The 21248-nt window shown below is 50.9% G+C and overlaps 1 protein-coding gene across 1 annotated transcript in view; it reads right to left on the reverse strand.

Annotated features, from left to right (window-relative positions):
* Positions 1-11542: 11542 nt before the first annotated feature.
* The window catches only part of LOC137306700 (zinc finger protein 585A-like), a 132078-nt gene continuing 122372 nt past the window's right edge, over positions 11543-21248 (reverse strand). Inside the window, exon 9 of the mRNA XM_067976043.1 lies at positions 11543-11926. Within this exon, the coding sequence (XP_067832144.1) occupies positions 11579-11926 (348 nt within the window). The 3' untranslated portion in view covers positions 11543-11578. The remainder of the gene's footprint in view (positions 11927-21248) is intronic.

Here is a 21248-nt window from a genome sequence, read left to right on the forward strand (position 1 = left end):
GTGGGAGAGGGGAAGGTATCGAGACTCCAGTACTGGGCTCTGTGGGAGAGGGGAAGGTATCGAGACTCCAGTACTGGGCTCTGTGTGTGAGAGGGGAAGGTATCGAGACTCCAGTACTGGGCTCTGTGTGAGAGGGGAAGGTATCGAGACTCCAGTACTGGGCCCTGTGAGAGGGGAAGGTATCGAGACTCCAGTGCTGGGCTCTGTGTGCGAGAGGGGAAGGTATCGAGACTCCAGTACTGGGCTCTGTGTGAGAGGGGAAGGTATCGAGACTCCAGTACTGGGCCCTGTGAGAGGGGAAGGTATCGAGACTCCAGCACTGGGCTCTGTGTGTGTGAGGGGAAGGTATCGAGACTCCAGTACTGGGCCCTGTGTGTGAGAGGAAGGTATCGAGACTCCAGTCCTGGGCTCTGTGTGTGAGAGGGGAAGGTATCGAGACACCAGTACTGGGCTCTGTGTGAGAGGGGAAGGTATCGAGACTCCAGTACTGGGCCCTGTGTGTGAGGGGAAGGTATCGAGACTCCAGTCCTGGGCTCTGTGTGTGAGAGGGGAAGGTATCGAGACTCCAGTACTGGGCTCTGTGTGAGAGGGGAAGGTATCGAGACTCCAGTACTGGGCTCTGTGTGTGAGAGGGGAAGGTATCGAGACTCCAGGACTGGGCCCTGTGTGTGAGAGGGGAAGGTATCGAGACTCCAGTGCTGGGCTCTGTGTGAGAGGGGAAGGTATCGAGACTCCAGTGCTGGGCTCTGTGGGAGAGGGGAAGGTATCGAGACTCCAGTACTGGGCTCTGTGTGTGAGAGGGGAAGGTATCGAGACTCCAGTACTGGGCTCTGTGTGAGAGGGGAAGGTATCGAGACTCCAGTACTGGGCTCTGTGTGTGAGAGGGGAAGGTATCGAGACTCCAGTACTGGGCTCTGTGTGTGAGAGGGGAAGGTATCGAGACTCCAGTACTGGGCTCTGTGTGTGAGAGGGGAAGGTATCGAGACTCCAGTACTGGGCTCTGTGTGTGAGAGGGGAAGGTATCAAGACTCCAGTACTGGGCTCTGTGTGAGAGGGGAAGGTATCGAGACTCCAGTACTGGGCCCTGTGAGAGGGGAAGGTATCGAGACTCCAGTGCTGGGCTCTGTGTGAGAGGCGAAGGTATCGAGACTCCAGCACTGGGCTCTGTGTGAGTGGGGATGGTATCGAGACTCTAGTACTGGGCTCTGTGTGTGAGAGGGGAAGGTATCGAGACTCCAGTACTGGGCTCTGTGTGTGAGAGGGGAAGGTATCGAGACTCTAGTACTGGGCTCTGTGTGTGAGTGGGGAAGGTATCGAGACTCTAGTACTGGGCTCTGTGTGAGAGGGGAAGGTATCGAGACTCCAGTACTGGGCCCTGTGTGTGAGGGGAAGGTATCGAGACTCCAGTCCTGGGCTCTGTGTGTGAGAGGGGAAGGTATCGAGACTCCAGTACTGGGCTCTGTGTGTGAGAGGGGAAGGTATCGAGACTCCAGTACTGGGCTCTGTGTGAGAGGGGAAGGTATCGAGACTCCAGTACTGGGCCCTGTGTGAGAGAGGGGACGGTATCGAGACTCCAGTACTGGGCCTTGTGTGAGAGGGGAAGGTATCGAGACTCCAGTACTGGGCCTTGTGTGAGAGGGGAAGGTATCGAGACTCCAGTACTGGGCTCTGTGTGTCAGGGGAAGGTATCGAGACTCCAGTACGGGGCTCTGTGTGTGAGATGGGGAAGGTATCGAGACTCCAGTACTGGGCTCTGTGTGTGAGACGGGAAGGTATCGAGACTCCAGTACTGGGCCCTGTGTGAGAGGGCAAGGTATCGAGACTCCAGTACTGGGCTCTGTGTGAGAGAGGGGAAGGTATCGAGACTCCAGTACTGGGCTCTGTGTGTGAGGGTAAGGTATCGAGACTCCAGTACTGGGCCCTGTGTGTGAGGGGAAGGTATCGAGACTCCAGTACTGGGCCCTGTGTGAGAGGGGAAGGTATCGAGACTCCAGTACTGGGCTCTGTGTGAGAGAGGAAGGTATCGAGACACCAGTACTGGGCCCTGTGTGAGAGAGGGGAAGGTATCGAGACTCCAGTACTGGGCTCTGTGTGAGAGGGGAAGGTATCGAGACTCCAGTACTGCGCACTGTGTGTGAGAGGGGAAGGTATCGAGACTCCAGTACTGGGCCCTGTGTGTGAGAGGGGAAGGTATGGAGACTCCAGTACTGGGCCCTGTGTGTGAGGGGAAGGTATCGAGACTCCAGTACTGGGCACTGTGTGAGAGGGGAAGGTATCGAGACTCCAGTACTGGGCTCTGTGTGAGAGGGGAAGGTGTCGAGACTCCAGTACTGGGCTCTGTGTGAGAGGGGAACGTATCGAGACTCCAGTACTGGGCTCTGTGTGAGAGGGGAAGGTATCGAGACTCCAGTACTGGGCTCTGTGTGTGAGGGGAAGGTATCGAGACTCCAGTACTGGGCCCTGTGTGAGAGGGGAAGGTATCGAGACTCCAGTACTGGGCCCTGTGTGTGAGAGGGGAAGGTATCGAGACTCCAGGACTGGGCCCTGTGTGTGAGAGGGGAAGGTATCGAGACTCCAGTACTGGGCTCTGTGTGAGAGGGGAAGGTATCGAGACTCCAGTACTGGGCCCTGTGTGAGAGGGGAAGGTATCGAGACTCCAGGACTGGGCCCTGTGTGTGAGAGGGGAAGGTATCGAGACTCCAGTACTGGGCCCTGTGTGTGAGAGGGGAAGGTATCGAGACTCCAGTACTGGGCCCTGTGTGAGAGGGGAAGGTATCGAGACTCCAGGACTGGGCTCTGTGTGTGAGAGGGGAAGGTATCGAGACTCCAGTACTGGGCTCTCTGTGTGAGAGGGGAAGGTATCGAGACTCCAGTACTGGGCTCTGTGTGAGAGGGGAAGGTATCGAGACTCCAGTACTGGGCTCTGTGTGAGGAAGAGGGGCCTCCAGTTCGCTGTGTGGGGAGACCGGAGGATTGACACTGGGACGCTGTGAATGTTTAATCCTGGAGTCAGGTCGGTGTGTTTGGAATATCTGAAATGAGGCCTGCTGGGCTTGAGATTTTGCCAGCTCTCTCCTGTGCCCTTTAGCATCATGGTGAGGCGCTGCTCCGGCCTCAGGGGCTGTGTCTGTACGGATCTGGAGACACAGCTGAATCCCGCCCCGATGATGAGGTATGAGCCTCGGGTGAGGGGACATCGGAACACGAAGTGGCCTTTCAGCCCCTCGAGCCTGTTCTGCATCTTAACTCCATTTGCCCACCTTGCCTCCATATCCCTTAATACCCAACAAAAATCCATCAATCTCAGTCCTGAAAGCTCCAATTATCCCCTCGCATCCACAGCCTTTTTGGGGGAGAGAGTTCCAGATTTCCACTCCCCTTTGTGTGAAGAAGTGCTTCCTGACATCACCCCTGAACGGCCTGGCTCTAATTTTAAGGTTCTGCCCCCTTGTTCTGGACTCCCCCCACCAGAGGAAATGGTTTCTCTCTATCGACCCTATCAAATCCTTTAATCATCTTAAACACCTCGATTAGATCACCCCTTAATCTTCTATATTCAAAGGAATACAAGCCCAGTCTGTGCAACCTGTCCTCAGAGTTTAGGAGACCCCCCTGCCAGGCTGGCTGGGTGGTGGGGAGTCTCCATCCCTGAGGATTCAGCTAGGGTAAAACCTATGGGAGGGTTCCTTTTGACAGGGACAAGAGCTGAGCTGTGGCCAGCAGGCTCTCGAAGTCTCACTTGGAAGCCTCCAAACCCTTCGCTTGGAGCAATTGTTCAGCGTGCAGGTGAGGTGAGGGGAGGGATTCTGAAACACTCTCCATGTCGACATACAGCCGGGCCTGACACTGAACAGTAGCTCAGTGGTTAGCACAGGAGGTCGTGGGTTCGAGCCCCCACTCCAGAGACTTGAGCCCATAATCCAGGCCGACACTCCCGGTGCCAGTACCGAGGGAGTGCCGCACTGTCGGAGGTGCCGTCTTTTGGATGCGACGTTAAACCGAGGGCCCCGTCTGCCCCTCTCAGGTGGACGTAAAAGATCCCACGGCCGCTAACGGAAGAAGAGCAGAGGAGTTCTCCCCGGTGTCCTGGGCCGATATTTGTCCCTCGATCAACATCACTAAAATAGATGATCTGGTCATTATCACAATGCTGTTTGTGGGATCTTGCTGTGCGCAAATTGGCTGCTGCGTTTCCTACATTACAACAGTGACTGCACTTCAAAAGTACTTCATTGGCTGTAAAGTGGTTTGGGATGTCCTGAGGTTGTGAAAGGCGCTGTAGAAATGCAGGTTCGTTCTTTCTTTCACCTCATGGTTTACTCACAGCACTTCCTTTACTGAATTCCTGCCCTTTGCTCCGGACCCACAACTGCTTCTTCATCCTGATAGACGCTCCCTCGGTTACCAGATAGGGTGTCCAGCTGAGGAATGCTCGGTGGAGGGTGACAACCGTGACTCAGCTTTCTGCCGTCTCCTCGACTCTGAGGGCTGTGTTTTGTTGACGTCTTTGCGAGATGATTACTCCTGACGATCTCCTTCATCTGGCCTCACGCCCTGACAAAGCAATCTTCAATGATTCTGATTTGTGTCTCTGATTCTATCTCAGGCAGCGACAAAGGCTGCAGAATGATAAAGCACAGAAGGAGGCCATTCAGCCCATCGTGCCTGTGCCAGCTCTTTGAAAGAGCTATCCAATTAGTCCCACTGCCCCCTGATCGACCAGTCTTATGCCGTTCTATCCCAACTTGGCCCAGTTGCGATAAATTTTCCTGCTTCTAGCCCAGGAGTTGGGGCTACGGGGAAAAGGCGGGGGAGCTGGATCGCTCTTGCAGAGAGCCGGCAGGGGCTCGACGGGCCGAACGGCCTCCTTCTGTGCTGTAACCGTTCTACGATGCCATGAGTCCAAAGGCCAAATGGTGCCCCTATTCATCCCTGAATGGGATCAGCTAACTCAGCATGGATCAAGCCTGGGACCGTCCCAATCTCCGTGGCTCAGAATGGAGACGTCACCTCTGAAACACTGGGTGGGCGGGCGGGCGACCAGATCTTTAATCTGCACTGAGCATTCAAACCCAAACAACTGCCTTTTCAGTCGATGCCCACGTTGAGCGGGATAGGTGCACCATCCAGTCCGGGTACGGATGTTGCATTTCACACTGTTCCATTTTGAAGGTTTCCGTTCTCTCTCTTGCCTGATTCCGCCTCCCCAGACGGAGACCATTCCAGACACCGTTCACCCCCACGCCCAGAGGGTGAGCTGGTGTCACGGTGGCTTGGTGACAAGATGTTTGGAGGTCCTCTCGGGGAGGAGGGGGTTCTGCCCTTCTGCTGCTGGCCTCACCCACCCCCGAATGAGACCGGGAACCAGCGGGTCTCAGGATTTCAGTCCATCTAGAACACCTCAATGCAAGTGACAATTGGTCAGTATTTTGGAGGGGGAAGCTCCCCCCTAATTTTTCCTACTAAGGGCGCTATTATACGTTCCCAATCAATGACAGCCCACCTCGCCCCTCAAGTCTTCACCTGCAAACCTACAGATTCTGCAGCTATTCGACCACAAGGGCCATCACAGCCGAGCCCAAGCCTGTCCTGGTCCGACAGCCACTCGCAAACACTTTCCTCTGGAGGCCACGACCAGAAGCAGGTGCCCCTGGGATTATTTTTTTTGTCCTCTCCCTAGCCCTGGGGCGCTCAGGGACATAGTGGCATCCAACTCCCACCCCTCCGCCCACCCCTATGGCTCAGCACTTGCCGTGAGATGCAAGCGTCCGGGACTGAAGGGCCGTGGCGCGCAACGACAGGGCAGCTCCACGAGATGTTCAGGGAATCCATCGACTGCAGCACTCAGACACGAGCGGGGTTAGATATGGACTTTTGGCTGGGAGGAGACGGCTGAGATTTTGAGCCCCGGCCGCAGGGCCTCAAACCCGCGTGTCTGCAGAATTCACTCCCACCCCAGAATGTGAAACAACGCCTCAGCAGCTGAATTCACAAGTTTGCATCTCCTCACCAACTTTCCCATTCCTGCCCCACCAAACTTTCTTGTCCTGATCCATCCAATTCCTTGTCCTTATTCCCTCCCACACCCTCACCGTGTTGGAATCAAGACCCTTCACACTGTCTCCGACTCTAACTCGTTCTTTCCCAGGATCTCAAACTGGACAACTCCTCCCCTCCCCTTCCTCTGACAGTCCAGGATTTGAAAACCCAAGCTTGGAATCACCGAATCACCAGTTCAATTACCTCGTCCTCTCTCCTCCGTCTCTCCGCTGCGTGCGTGCGCCTGTGCTTGCGGAGGTTCGAGGGTTCGATGAATCCCCTCCCGCACTCGGGACACTTCAGGGGCTTCTCCCCGGTGTGGGTCAGCAGGTGCAGCTTCAGGCGATAGTTCCGGTTAAAGCTCTTCCCACACTCGGAGCAGCTGAAACGCCTCGGCCCATTCGGGAAACCCGGTCCAAACTCCGACCCCTTCGGATCGGTCGGAGTTATTCCATCTGGGAAAATCTCCACTGAGGGAAGGACAGAGTCGGGATGGTGCACGTCCTCCAGTGGGGCCATTGCCATCTCCTAGAACAGAGAAAACACAGTGACTGTCGGTACCTTTACAGTGGGACTCTCACTCTTACTGCCTGTTACAGGTTACAGTGGGACTCTCACTCTCACTGCCTGTTACAGGTTACAGTGGGACTCTCACTCTTACTGCCTGTTACAGGTTACAGTGGGACTCTCACTCTCACTGCCTGTTACAGGTGACAGTGGGACTCTCACTCTTACTGTCTGTTACAGGTTACAGAGGGACTCTCACTCTTACTGCCTGTTACAGGTTACAGTGGGACTCTCACTCTCACTGCCTGTTACAGGTTACAGTGGGACTCTCACTCTCACTGCCTGTTACAGGTTACAGTGGGACTCTCACTCTCACTGCCTGTTACAGGTTACAGTGGGACTCTCACTCTTACTGCCTGTTACAGGTTACAGTGGGACTCTCACTCTCACTGCCTGTTACAGGTTACAGTGGGACTCTCACTCTCACTGCCTGTTACAGGTTACAGTGGGACTCTCACTCTCACTGCCTGTTACAGGTTACAGTGGGACTCTCACTCTTACTGCCTGTTACAGGTTACAGTGGGACTCTCACTCTCACTGCCTGTTACAGGTTACAGTGGGACTCTCACTCTTACTGCCTGTTACAGGTTACAGTGGGACTCTCACTCTCACTGCCTGTTACAGGTGACAGTGGGACTCTCACTCTTACTGTCTGTTACAGGTTACAGAGGGACTCTCACTCTTACTGCCTGTTACAGGTTACAGTGGGACTCTCACTCTCACTGCCTGTTACAGGTTACAGTGGGACTCTCACTCTTACTGCCTGTTACAGGTTACAGTGGGACTCTCACTCTCACTGCCTGTTACAGGTTACAGTGGGACTCTCACTGTTACTGCCTGTTACAGGTTACAGTGGGACTCTCACTCTCACTGCCTGTTACAGGTTACAGTGGGACTCTCACTCTTACTGCCTGTTACAGGTTACAGTGGGACTCTCGCTCTCACTGTCTGTTACCGGTTACAGTGGGACTCTCGCTCTTACTGCCTGTTACCGGTTACAGTGGGACTCTCACTCTTACTGCCTGTTACAGGTTACAGTGGGACTCTCACTCTTACTGCCTGTTACAGGTTACAGTGGGACTCTCGCTCTCACTGTCTGTTACCGGTTACAGTGGGACTCTCGCTCTTACTGCCTGTTACAGGTTACAGTGGGACTCTCACTCTTACTGCCTGTTACCGGTTACAGTGGGACTCTCACTCTCACTGCCTGTTACAGGTTACAGTGGGACTCTCACTCTTACTGCCTGTTACAGGTTACAGTGGGACTCTCACTCTCACTGCCTGTTACAGGTTACAGTGGGACTCTCACTCTTACTGCCTGTTACAGGTTACAGTGGGACTCTCGCTCTCACTGTCTGTTACAGGTTACAGTGGGACTCTCGCTCTTACTGCCTGTTACAGGTTACAGTGGGACTCTCACTCTTACTGCCTGTTACCGGTTATAGTGGGACTCTCGCTCTCACTGCCTGTTACAGGTTACAGTGGGACTCTCACTCTTACTGTCTGTTACAGGTTACAGTGGGACTCTCACTCTTACTGTCTGTTACAGGTTACAGTGGGACTGTGGGTTGTAGAGGGTTGTTTTTCAAACTGGAGGCCTGTGTCCAGCAGTGTGCCTCAGGGATCGGTGCTGGGTCCGCTGTTATTTGTTATTTATATTAATTCCATTAGTTTTAAGATAGCTATGGAGAATGATAGGTCTGGCCCAAAAGTTTAAATTCTAAATTGGGGAAAGGCCAATTTTGATGGTATTAGACAGGAACTTTCAGAAGTTGATTGGGAGAGTCTGTTGGCAGGCAAAGGGACGACTGGTAAGTGGGAGGCTTTCAAAAGTGTGTTAACCAGGGTTCAGGGTAAGCACATTCCTTATAAAGTGAAGGGCAAGGCTGGTAGAAGTAGGGAACCTTGGATGACTCGGGAGATTGAGGCCCTAGTCAAAAAGAAGAAGGAGGCATATGACATGCATAGGCAGCTGGGATCAAGTGGATCCCTTGAAGAGTTTGGAGATTGCCAGAGTAGAGTTAAGAGAGAAATCAGGAGGGCAAAAAGGGGACATGAGATTGCTTTGGCAGATAAGGCAAAGGAGAATCCAAAGAGCTTCTACAAATACATAAAGGGCAAAAGAGTAACTAGGGAGAGAGTCGGGCCTCTTAAGGATCAACAAGGTCATCTATGTGCGGAACCACAAGAGATGGGTGAGATCCTGAATGAATATTTCACATCGGTATTTATGGTTGAGAAAGGCATGGATGTTAGGGAACTTGGGGAAATAAATAGTGATGTCTTGAGGAGTGTACATATTACAGAGAGGGAGGTGCTGGAAGTCTTAACGCGCATCAAGGTAGATAAATCTCCGGGACCTGATGAAATGTATCCCAGGACGTTATGGGAGGTTAGGGAGGAAATTGCGGGTCCCCTAGCAGAGATATTTGAATCATCGACAGCTACAGGTGAAGTGCCTGAAGATTGGAGGGTAGCAAATGTTGTGCCTTTGTTTAAGAAGGGCGGCAGGGAACTACAGACCGGTGAGCCTGACATCTGTCGTGGGTAAGTTGTTCGAGGGTATTCTGAGGGACAGGATCTACAGGCATTTGGAGAGGCAGGGACTGATTAGGAACAGTCAGCATGGTTTTGTGAGAGGAAAATTATGTCTCACGAATTTGATTGAGTTTTTTGAAGGGGTAACCAAGAAGATAGATGAGGGCTGTGCAGTAGACGTGGTCTACATAGACTTTAGCAAAGCCTTTGACAAGGTACCGCATGGTAGGTTGTTACATAAGGTTAAATCTCACGGGATCCAAGGTGAGGTCGCCAATTTTATACAAAATTGGCTTGACGACAGAAGACAGAGGGTGGTTGTAGAGGGTTGTTTTTCAAACTGGAGGCCTGTGTCCAGCGGTGTGCCTCAGGGATCGGTGCTGGGTCCGCTGTTATTTGTTATTTATATTAATGATTTGGATGAGAATTTAGGAGGCATGGTTAGTAAGTTTGCAGATGACACCAAGATTGGTGGCATTGTGGACAGTGAAGAAGGTTATCTAGGATTGCAACGGGATCTTGATAAATTGGGCCAGTGGGCCGATGAATGGCAGATGGAGTTTAATTTAGATAAATGTGAGGTGATGCATTTTGGTAGATCGAATCGGGCCAGGACCTACTCCGTTAATGGTAGGACGTTGGGGAGAGTTATAGAACAAAGAGATCTAGGAGTACAGGTTCATAGCTCCTTGAAAGTGGAGTCACAGGTGGATAGGGTGGTGAAGAAGGCATTCGGCATGCTTGGTTTCATTGGTCAGAACATTGAATGCAGGAGTTGGGATGTCTTGTTGAAGTTGTACAAGACATTAGTTAGGCCACACTTGGAATACTGTGTACAGTTCTGGTCACCCTATTATAGAAAGGATATTATTAAACTAGAAAGAGTGCAGAAAAGATTTACGAGGATGCTACCGGGACTTGATGGTTTGACTTATAGGGAGAGGTTAGATCGACTGGGACTTTTTTCCCTGGAGAGTAGGAGGTTTCGGGGTGATCTTATAGAAGTCTATAAAATAATGAGGGGCATAGATAAGGTAGATAGTCAAAATCTTTTCCCAAAGGTAGGGGAGTCTATAACGAGGGGGCATAGATTTAAGGTGAGAGGGGAGAGATACAAAAGGGTCCAGAGAGGCAATTTTTTCACTCAAAGGGTGGTGAGTGTCTGGAACGAGCTGCCAGAGGCAGTAGTAGAGGCGGGTACAATTTTGTCTTTTAAAAAGCATTTGGACAGTTACATGGGTAAGATGGGTATAGAGGGATATGGGCCAAGTGCAGGCAATTGGGACTAGCTTAGTGGTATAAACTGGGCGACATAGACATGTTGGGCCGAAGGGCCTGTTTCCATGTTGTAACTTCTATGATTCTATGAACTCCACACAGCCTGGGAGACTGGCCCTTCCTGGTCCAAATGGCTCAGAACAAGCCCGAACACGTTAACGGAACTGAATCAAACCCACTAACTGTAGTATCAGAACACCAGCTCCCTGCTGACCTCATTCCTCCTCGTCATCTCCTAATCTGGCCCACTTCCTATCAGTCACACCACACCTTTCGAAGGCCGGTTTCCCCTGCAGACCGTGACTCCTGACCGTTCTCCGAGTTCTGCCTCTGCCTCACTTAATTCTTCATGCGCAAGTCGAGAGAGTGAGGCTATTGGACCAAGGTGGGCTGAGCCCATTGCTGTCCTTACCTGTGACCACTCACACTCTGTACAGCAAGGGTCCAGGACAGTGATTGCACACAAGAAGCATTCGGCAGTCTTTCAAACTTCAGCTCGTGGCGATTATTTCCTACTCTCTCTACTTTGTTGACACTATTGTGGTCATTACCCCACTGAATATCCCTCTCCCGTTTCCCCCGCCAAGCTCCAAATCCCCTGTCCTACGAAATGCTTCCCCTACCTGCACCTTCACTGTGTTAGAATCAAGGCTCGATGCACTGTCAATCTTTGTAATTCATCTTCGGGATGTGGGTGTCATGGGCAAGGCTGGCGTGTATTGCCTGGCCCTAGTTGCCCAGAGAAGATGGTGTAGCAGTTTGATATGACTGACCAGCTTGCTAGGCAGTTAAGGATCAATCATGTTGGTGTGGGGACTGGAGTCACATATAGGCCAGACCGGGTAAGGACGGCAGGTTTCCTTCCCTAAAGGACATGAGTGAACCAGTTGGATTTTTGCGATAATGCGACAGCTTCACGGTCACTTTTACCGAGATCAGATTTTCATTTTGAGCTTTTTAAAACTGAATTCAAATTGTCAAACGTCGACGGTGGGATTTGAACTCAGGTTCGCTGGGTTATTAGTCCAGGAGCATAACCACTACACCACAGTCCCCCACTCCGACTCTAACTCGTTCTTTCCCAGGATCTCAAACTGGACAACTCCTCCCCTCCCCTTCCTCTGACAGTCCAGGATTTGAAAACCCAAGCTTGGAATCACCGAATCACCAGTTCAATTACCTCGTCCTCTCTCCTCCGTCTCTCCGCTGCGTGCGTGCGCCTGTGCTTGCGGAGGTTCGAGGGTTCGATGAATCCCCTCCCGCACTCGGGACACTTCAGGGGCTTCTCCCCGGTGTGGGTCAGCAGGTGCAGCTTCAGGCGATAGTTCCGGTTAAAGCTCTTCCCACACTCGGAGCAGCTGAAACGCCTCGGCCCATTCGGGAAACCAGGTCCAAACTCCGACCCCTTCGGATCGGTCGGAGTTATTCCATCTGGGAAAATCTCCACTGAGGGAAGGACGGAGTCGGGATGGTGCACGTCCTCCAGTGGGGCCATTGCCATCTCCTAGAACAGAGAAAACACAGTGACTGTCGGTACCTTTACAGTGGGACTCTCACTCTTACTGCCTGTTACAGGTTACAGTGGGACTCTCACTCTTACTGCCTGTTACAGGTTACAGTGGGACTCTCACTCTTACTGTCTGTTACAGGTTACAGTGGGACTCTCACTCTTACTGTCTGTTACAGGTTACAGTGGGACTCTCACTCATACTGCCTGTTACAGGTTACAGTGGGACTCTCACTCTTACTGCCTGTTACAGGTTACAGAGGGACTCTCACTCTTACTGTCTGTTACAGGTTACAGTGGGACTCTCACTCTGACTGTCTGTTACAGGTTACAGTGGGACTCTCACTCTTACTGTCTGTGACAGGTTACAGTGCGACTCTCACTCTTACTGTCTGTTACAGGTTACAGTGGGACTCTCGCTCTTACTGCCCGTTACAGGTTACAGTGGGACTTTCGCTCTTACTGTCTGTTACAGGTTACAGTGGGACTCTCACTCTTACTGCCTGTTACAGGTTTCAGTCGGACTCTCACTGTTACTGCCTGTTACAGGTTACAGTGGGATACTCACTCTAAGTGCCTGTTACAGGTTACAGTGGGACTCTCACTCTTACTGTCTGTTACAGGTTACAGTGGGACTCTCACTCTTACTGTCTGTTACAGGTTACAGTGGGACTCTCACTCTTACTGCCTGTTACAGGTTACAGTGGGACTCTCACTCTTACTGTCTGTTACAGGTTACAGTGGGACTCTCACTCTTACTGTCTGTTACAGGTTACAATGGGACTCCCGCTCTTACTGCCTGTTACAGGTTACAGTGGGACTCTCGCTCTTACTGTCTGTTACAGGTGACAGTGGGACTCTCACTCTTACTGCCTGTTATGGGTTACAGTGGGACTCTCACTCTTACTGCCTGTTACAGGTTACAGTGGGACTCTCACTCTAAGTGCCTGTTACAGGTTACAGTGGGACTCTCACTCTTACTGTCTGTTACAGGTTACAGTGGGACTCTCACTCTTACTGTCTGTTACAGGTTACAGTGGGACTCTCACTCTTACTGTCTGTTACAGGTTACAGTGGGACTCTCGCTCTTACTGCCTGTAACAGGTTACAGTGGGACTCTCACTCTTACTGTCTGTTACAGGTTACAGTGGGACTCTCACTCTTACTGTCTGTTACAGGTTACAGTGGGACTCTCGCTCTTACTGCCCGTTACAGTGGGACTCTCGCTCTTACTGCCCGTTACAGGTGACAGTGGGACTTTCGCTCTTACTGTCTGTTACAGGTGACAGTGGGACTCTCACTCCTACTGTCTGTTACAGGTTACAGTGGGGCTCTCACTCTTACTGTCTGTTACAGGTGACAGTGGGACTCTCACTCTTACTGTCTGTTACAGGTTACAGTGGGACTCTCACTCTTACTGTCTGTTACAGGTTACAGTGGGACTCTCACTCTTCCTGCCTGTTACAGGTTACAGTGGGACTCTCACTCTTACTGCCTGTTACAGGTTGCAGTGGGCCTTTCGCTCTTACTGCCTGTGACAGATTACAGTGGGACTCTCACTCTTACTGCCCGTTACAGGTTACAGTGGGACTCTCAATCTTACTGCCCGTTACAGGTTACAGTGGGACTCTCACTCTTACTGTCTGTTACAGGTTACAGTGTGACTCTCGCTCTTACTGCCTGTTACAGGTTACAGTGGGACTCTCGCTCTTACTGCCTGTTACAGGTTACAGTGGGACTCTCACTCTTACTGTCTGTTCCAGGTTACAGTGGGACTCTCACTCTTACTGTCTGTTACAGGTTACAGTGGGACTCTCGCTCTTACTGCCTGTTACAGGTTACAGTGGGACTCTCACTCTTACTGTCTGTTACAGGTTACAGTGGGACTCTCGCTCTTACTGCCTGTTACAGGTTACAGTGGGACTCTCACTCTTACTGTCTGTTACAGGTTACAGTTGGACTCTCACTCTTACTGTCTGTTACAGGTTACAGTGGAACTCTCACTGCCTGTTACAGGTTACAGTGGGACTCTCACTCTGACTGTCTGTTACAGGTGACAGTGGGGCTCTCACTCTTACTGTGTGTTACAGGTGACAGTGGGACTCTCACTCTTACTGTCTGTTACAGGTGACATTGGGACTCTCACTCTTACTGCCTGTTACAGGTTACAGTGGGACTCTCACTCTTACTGTCTGTTACAGGTTACAGTTGGACTCTCACTCTTACTGCCTGTTACAGGTTACAGTGGGACTCTCACTCTTACTGTCTGTTACAGGTGACAGTGGGACTCTCACTCTTACTGCCTGTTACAGGTTACAGTGGGACTCTCACTCTTACTGCCTGTTACAGGTGACAGTGGGACTCTCACTCCTACTGTCTGTTACAGGTTACAGTGGGACTCTCACTCTTACTGCCTGTTACAGGTGACAGTGGGACTCTCACTCTCACTGTCTGTTACAGGTTACAGTGGGACTCTCACTCTTACTGTCTGTTACAGGTTACAGTGGGACTCTCACTCTGACTGCCTGTTACAGGTGACAGTGGGACTCTCACTCTTACTGTCTGTTACAGGTTACCGTGGGACTCTCACTCTTACTGTCTATTAAAAGTTACAGTGGGACTCTCACTCTTACTGCCTGTTACAGGTTACAGTGGGACTCTCACTCTTACTGTCTGTTCCCGGTGACAGTGGGGCTCTCACTCTTACTGTCTGTTACAGGTGACAGTGGGACTCTCACTCTTACTGTCTGTTACAGGTTACAGTGGGACTCTCACTCTTACTGTCTGTTACAGGTGACAGTGGGACTCTCACTCCGACTGTCTGTTACAGGTTACAGTGGGACTCTCACTCTTACTGCCTGTTACAGCTGACAGTGGGACTCTCACTCTTACTGTCTGTTACAGGTTACAGTGGGACTCTCACTCTTACTGCCTGTTACAGGTTACAGTGGGACTCTCACTCTTACTGCCTGTTGCAGGTTACAGTGGGACTCTCACTCTTACTGCCTGTTACAGGTGACAGTGGGACTCTCACTCCTACTGTCTGTTACAGGTTACAGTTGGACTCTCACTCTTACTGCCTGTTACAGGTGACAGTGGGACTCTCACTCTCACTGTCTGTTACAGGTTACAGTGGGACTCTCACTCTTACTGTCTGTTACAGGTTACAGTGGGACTCTGACTCTGACTGCCTGTTACAGGTTACAGTGGGACTCTCACTCTTACTGTCTGTTACAGGTTACCGTGGGACTCTCACTCTTACTGTCTGTTACAGGTGACAGTGGGGCTCTCACTCTTACTGTCTGTTACAGGTGACAGTGGGACTCACTCTTACGGTCTGTTACAGGTTACAGTGGGACTCTCACTCTTACTGTCTGTTACAGGTGACAGTGGGACTCTCACTCCTACTGTCTGTTACAGGTTACAGTGGGACTCTCACTCTTACTGCCTGTTACAGCTGACAGTGGGACTCTCACTCTTACTGTCTGTTACAGGTTACAGTGGGACTCTCATTCTTACGGCCTGTAACAGGTTACAGTGGGACTCTCACTCTTACTGTCTGTTAGAGGTGACAGTGGGACTCTCACTCTTACTGTCTGTCACAGGTTACAGTGGGACTCTCACTGCCTGTTACAGGTTACAGTGGGACTCTCACTCTTACTGCCTGTTACAGGTTGCAGTGGGCCTTTCGCTCTTACTGCCTGTGACAGGTGACAGTGGGACTCTCACTCTTACGGTCTGTTACAGGTTACAGTGGGACTCTCACTCTTACTGTCTGTTACAGGTGACAGTGGGACTCTCACTCCTACTGTCTGTTACAGGTTACAGTGGGACTCTCACTCTTACTGCCTGTTACAGCTGACAGTGGGACTCTCACTCTTACTGTCTGTTACAGGTTACAGTGGGACTCTCATTCTTACGGCCTGTAACAGGTTACAGTGGGACTCTCACTCTTCCTGCCTGTTACAGGTTACAGTGGGACTCTCACTCTTACTGTCTGTCACAGGTTACAGTTGGACTCTCACTCATACTGCCTGTTACAGGTTACAGTGGGACTCTCACTCTTACTGCCTGTTACAGGTTGCAGTGGGCCTTTCGCTCTTACTGCCTGTGACAGATTACAGTGGGACTCTCACTCTTACTGCCCGTTACAGGTTACAGTGGGACTCTCAATCTTACTGCCCGTTACAGGTTACAGTGGGACTCTCACTCTTACTGTCTGTTACAGGTTACAGTGTGACTCTCGCTCTTACTGCCTGTTACAGGTTACAGTGGGACTCTCGCTCTTACTGCCTGTTACAGGTTACAGTGGGACTCTCACTCTTACTGTCTGTTCCAGGTTACAGTGGGACTCTCACTCTTACTGTCTGTTACAGGTTACAGTGGGACTCTCGCTCTTACTGCCTGTTACAGGTTACAGTGGGACTCTCACTCTTACTGTCTGTTACAGGTTACAGTGGGACTCTCGCTCTTACTGCCTGTTGCAGGTTACAGTGGGACTCTCACTCTTACTGTCTGTTACAGGTTACAGTGGGACTCTCGCTCTTACTGCCTGTTACAGGTTACAGTGGGACTCTCACTCTTACTGTCTGTTACAGGTTACAGTTGGACTCTCACTCTTACTGTCTGTTACAGGTTACAGTGGAACTCTCACTGCCTGTTACAGGTTACAGTGGGACTCTCACTCTTACTGTCTGTTACAGGTGACAGTGGGGCTCTCACTCTTACTGTGTGTTACAGGTGACAGTGGGACTCTCACTCTTACTGTCTGTTACAGGTGACATTGGGACTCTCACTCTTACTGCCTGTTACAGGTTACAGTGGGACTCTCACTCTTACTGTCTGTTACAGGTTACAGTTGGACTCTCACTCTTACTGCCTGTTACAGGTTACAGTGGGACTCTCACTCTTACTGTCTGTTACAGGTGACAGTGGGACTCTCACTCTTACTGCCTGTTACAGGTGACAGTGGGACTCTCACTCCTACTGTCTGTTACAGGTTACAGTGGGACTCTCACTCTTACTGCCTGTTACAGGTTACAGTGGGACTCTCACTCTTACTGTCTATTAAAAGTTACAGTGGGACTCTCACTCTTACTGCCTGTTACAGGTTACAGTGGGACTCTCACTCTTACTGTCTGTTACCGGTGACAGTGGGGCTCTCACTCTTACTGTCTGTTACAGGTGACAGTGGGACTCTCACTCTTACTGTCTGTTACAGGTTACAGTGGGACTCTCACTCTTACTGCCTGTTACAGCTGACAGTGGGACTCTCACTCTTACTGTCTGTTACAGGTTACAGTGGGACTCTCACTCTTACTGCCTGTTACAGGTTACAGTGGGACTCTCACTCTTACTGCCTGTTACAGGTTACAGTGGGACTCTCACTCTTACTGCCTGTTACAGGTGACAGTGGGACTCTCACTCCTACTGTCTGTTACAGGTTACAGTGGGACTCTCACTCTTACTGCCTGTTACAGGTGACAGTGGGACTCTCACTCTCACTGTCTGTTACAGGTTACAGTGGGACTCTCACTCTTACTGTCTGTTACAGGTTACAGTGGGACTCTGACTCTGACTGCCTGTTACAGGTTACAGTGGGACTCTCACTCTTACTGTCTGTTACAGGTTACCGTGGGACTCTCACTCTTACTGTCTGTTACAGGTGACAGTGGGGCTCTCACTCTTACTGTCTTTTACAGGTGACAGTGGGACTCTCACTCTTACGGTCTGTTACAGGTTACAGTGGGACTCTCACTCTTACTGTCTGTTACAGGTGACAGTGGGACTCTCACTCCTACTGTCTGTTACAGGTTACAGTGGGACTCTCACTCTTACTGCCTGTTACAGCTGACAGTGGGACTCTCACTCTTACTGTCTGTTACAGGTTACAGTGGGACTCTCATTCTTACGGCCTGTAACAGGTTACAGTGGGACTCTCACTCTTACTGTCTGTTAGAGGTGACAGTGGGACTCTCACTCTTACTGTCTGTCACAGGTTACAGTGGGACTCTCACTGCCTGTTACAGGTTACAGAGGGACTCTCACTCTTACTGCCTGTTACAGGTTGCAGTGGGCCTTTCGCTCTTACTGCCTGTGACAGGTGACAGTGGGACTCTCACTCTTACGGTCTGTTACAGGTTACAGTGGGACTCTCACTCTTACTGTCTGTTACAGGTGACAGTGGGACTCTCACTCCTACTGTCTGTTACAGGTTACAGTGGGACTCTCACTCTTACTGCCTGTTACAGCTGACAGTGGGACTCTCACTCTTACTGTCTGTTACAGGTTACAGTGGGACTCTCATTCTTACGGCCTGTAACAGGTTACAGTGGGACTCTCACTCTTCCTGCCTGTTACAGGTTACAGTGGGACTCTCACTCTTACTGTCTGTCACAGGTGACAGTTGGACTCTCACTCATACTGCCTGTTACAGGTTACAGTGGGACTCTCACTCTTACTGCCTGTTACAGGTTGCAGTGGGCCTTTCGCTCTTACTGCCTGTGACAGATTACAGTGGGACTCTCACTCTTACTGCCCGTTACAGGTTACAGTGGGACTCTCAATCTTACTGCCCGTTACAGGTTACAGTGGGACTCTCACTCTTACTGTCTGTTACAGGTTACAGTGTGACTCTCGCTCTTACTGCCTGTTACAGGTTACAGTGGGACTCTCGCTCTTACTGCCTGTTACAGGTTACAGTGGGACTCTCACTCTTACTGTCTGTTCCAGGTTACAGTGGGACTCTCACTCTTACTGCCTGTTACAGCTGACAGTGGGACTCTCACTCTTACTGTCTGTTACAGGTTACAGTGGGACTCTCATTCTTACGGCCTGTAACAGGTTACAGTGGGACTCTCACTCTTACTGTCTGTTAGAGGTGACAGTGGGACTCTCACTCTTACTGTCTGTCACAGGTTACAGTGGGACTCTCACTGCCTGTTACAGGTTACAGAGGGACTCTCACTCTTACTGCCTGTTACAGGTTGCAGTGGGCCTTTCGCTCTTACTGCCTGTGACAGGTGACAGTGGGACTCTCACTCTTACGGTCTGTTACAGGTTACAGTGGGACTCTCACTCTGACTGTCTGTTACAGGTGACAGTGGGACTCTCACTCCTACTGTCTGTTACAGGTTACAGTGGGACTCTCACTCTTACTGCCTGTTACAGCTGACAGTGGGACTCTCACTCTTACTGTCTGTTACAGGTTACAGTGGGACTCTCATTCTTACGGCCTGTAACAGGTTACAGTGGGACTCTCACTCTTCCTGCCTGTTACAGGTTACAGTGGGACTCTCACTCTTACTGTCTGTCACAGGTGACAGTTGGACTCTCACTCATACTGCCTGTTACAGGTTACAGTGGGACTCTCACTCTTACTGCCTGTTACAGGTTGCAGTGGGCCTTTCGCTCTTACTGCCTGTGACAGATTACAGTGGGACTCTCACTCTTACTGCCCGTTACAGGTTACAGTGGGACTCTCAATCTTACTGCCCGTTACAGGTTACAGTGGGACTCTCACTCTTACTGTCTGTTACAGGTTACAGTGTGACTCTCGCTCTTACTGCCTGTTACAGGTTACAGTGGGACTCTCGCTCTTACTGCCTGTTACAGGTTACAGTGGGACTCTCACTCTTACTGTCTGTTCCAGGTTACAGTGGGACTCTCACTCTTACTGTCTGTTACAGGTTACAGTGGGACTCTCGCTCTTACTGCCTGTTACAGGTTACAGTGGGACTCTCACTCTTACTGTCTGTTACAGGTTACAGTGGGACTCTCGCTCTTACTGCCTGTTACAGGTTACAGTGGGACTCTCACTCTTACTGTCTGTTACAGGTTACAGTGGGACTCTCGCTCTTACTGCCTGTTACAGGTTACAGTGGGACTCTCACTCTTACTGTCTGTTACAGGTTACAGTTGGACTCTCACTCTTACTGTCTGTTACAGGTTACAGTGGAACTCTCACTGCCTGTTACAGGTTACAGTGGGACTCTCACTCTGACTGTCTGTTACAGGTGACAGTGGGGCTCTCACTCTTACTGTGTGTTACAGGTGACAGTGGGACTCTCACTCTTACTGTCTGTTACAGGTGACATTGGGACTCTCACTCTTACTGCCTGTTACAGGTTACAGTGGGACTCTCACTCTTACTGTCTGTTACAGGTTACAGTTGGACTCTCACTCTTACTGCCTGTTACAGGTTACAGTGGGACTCTCACTCTTACTGTCTGTTACAGGTGACAGTGGGACTCTCACTCTTACTGCCTGTTACAGGTTACAGTGGGACTCTCACTCTTACTGCCTGTTACAGGTGACAGTGGGACTCTCACTCCTACTGTCTGTTACAGGTTACAGTGGGACTCTCACTCTTACTGCCTGTTACAGGTGACAGTGGGACTCTCACTCTCACTGTCTGTTACAGGTTACAGTGGGACTCTCACTCTTACTGTCTGTTACAGGTTACAGTGGGACTCTCACTCTGACTGCCTGTTACAGGTTACAGTGGGACTCTCACTCTTACTGTCTGTTACAGGTTACCGTGGGACTCTCACTCTTACTGCCTGTTACAGGTTACAGTGGGACTCTCACTCTTACTGCCTGTTACAGGTTACAGTGGGACTCTCACTCTTACTGTCTGTTACAGGTTACAGTGGGACTCTCACTCTTACTGTCTGTTACAGGTTACAGTGGGACTCTCACTCCGACTGTCTGTTACCGGTGACAGTGGGGCTCTCACTCTTACTGTCTGTTACAGGTGACAGTGGGACTCTCACTCTTACTGTCTGTTACAGGTTACAGTGGGACTCTCACTCTTACTGTCTGTTACAGGTGACAGTGGGACTCTCACTCCGACTGTCTGTTACAGGTTACAGTGGGACTCTCACTCTTACTGCCTGTTGCAGCTGACAGTGGGACTCTCACTCTTACTGTCTGTTACAGGTTACAGTGGGACTCTCACTCTTACTGCCTGTTACAGGTTACAGTGGGACTCTCACTCTTACTGCCTGTTATAGGTTACAGTGGGACTCTCACTCTTACTGCCTGTTACAGGTGACAGTGGGACTCTCACTCCTACTGTCTGTTACAGGTTACAGTGGGACTCTCACTCTTCCTGCCTGTTACAGGTGACAGTGGGACTCTCACTCTCACTGTCTGTTACAGGTTACAGTGGGACTCTCACTCTTACTGTCTGTTACAGGTTACAGTGGGACTCTGACTCTGACTGCCTGTTACAGGTTACAGTGGGACTCTCACTCTTACTGTCTGTTACAGGTTACAGTGGGACTCTGACTCTGACTGCCTGTTACAGGTTACAGTG

Source organism: Heptranchias perlo, chromosome 44, assembly GCF_035084215.1.
Source record: "Heptranchias perlo isolate sHepPer1 chromosome 44, sHepPer1.hap1, whole genome shotgun sequence".
Classification (NCBI taxonomy): domain Eukaryota; kingdom Metazoa; phylum Chordata; class Chondrichthyes; order Hexanchiformes; family Hexanchidae; genus Heptranchias; species Heptranchias perlo.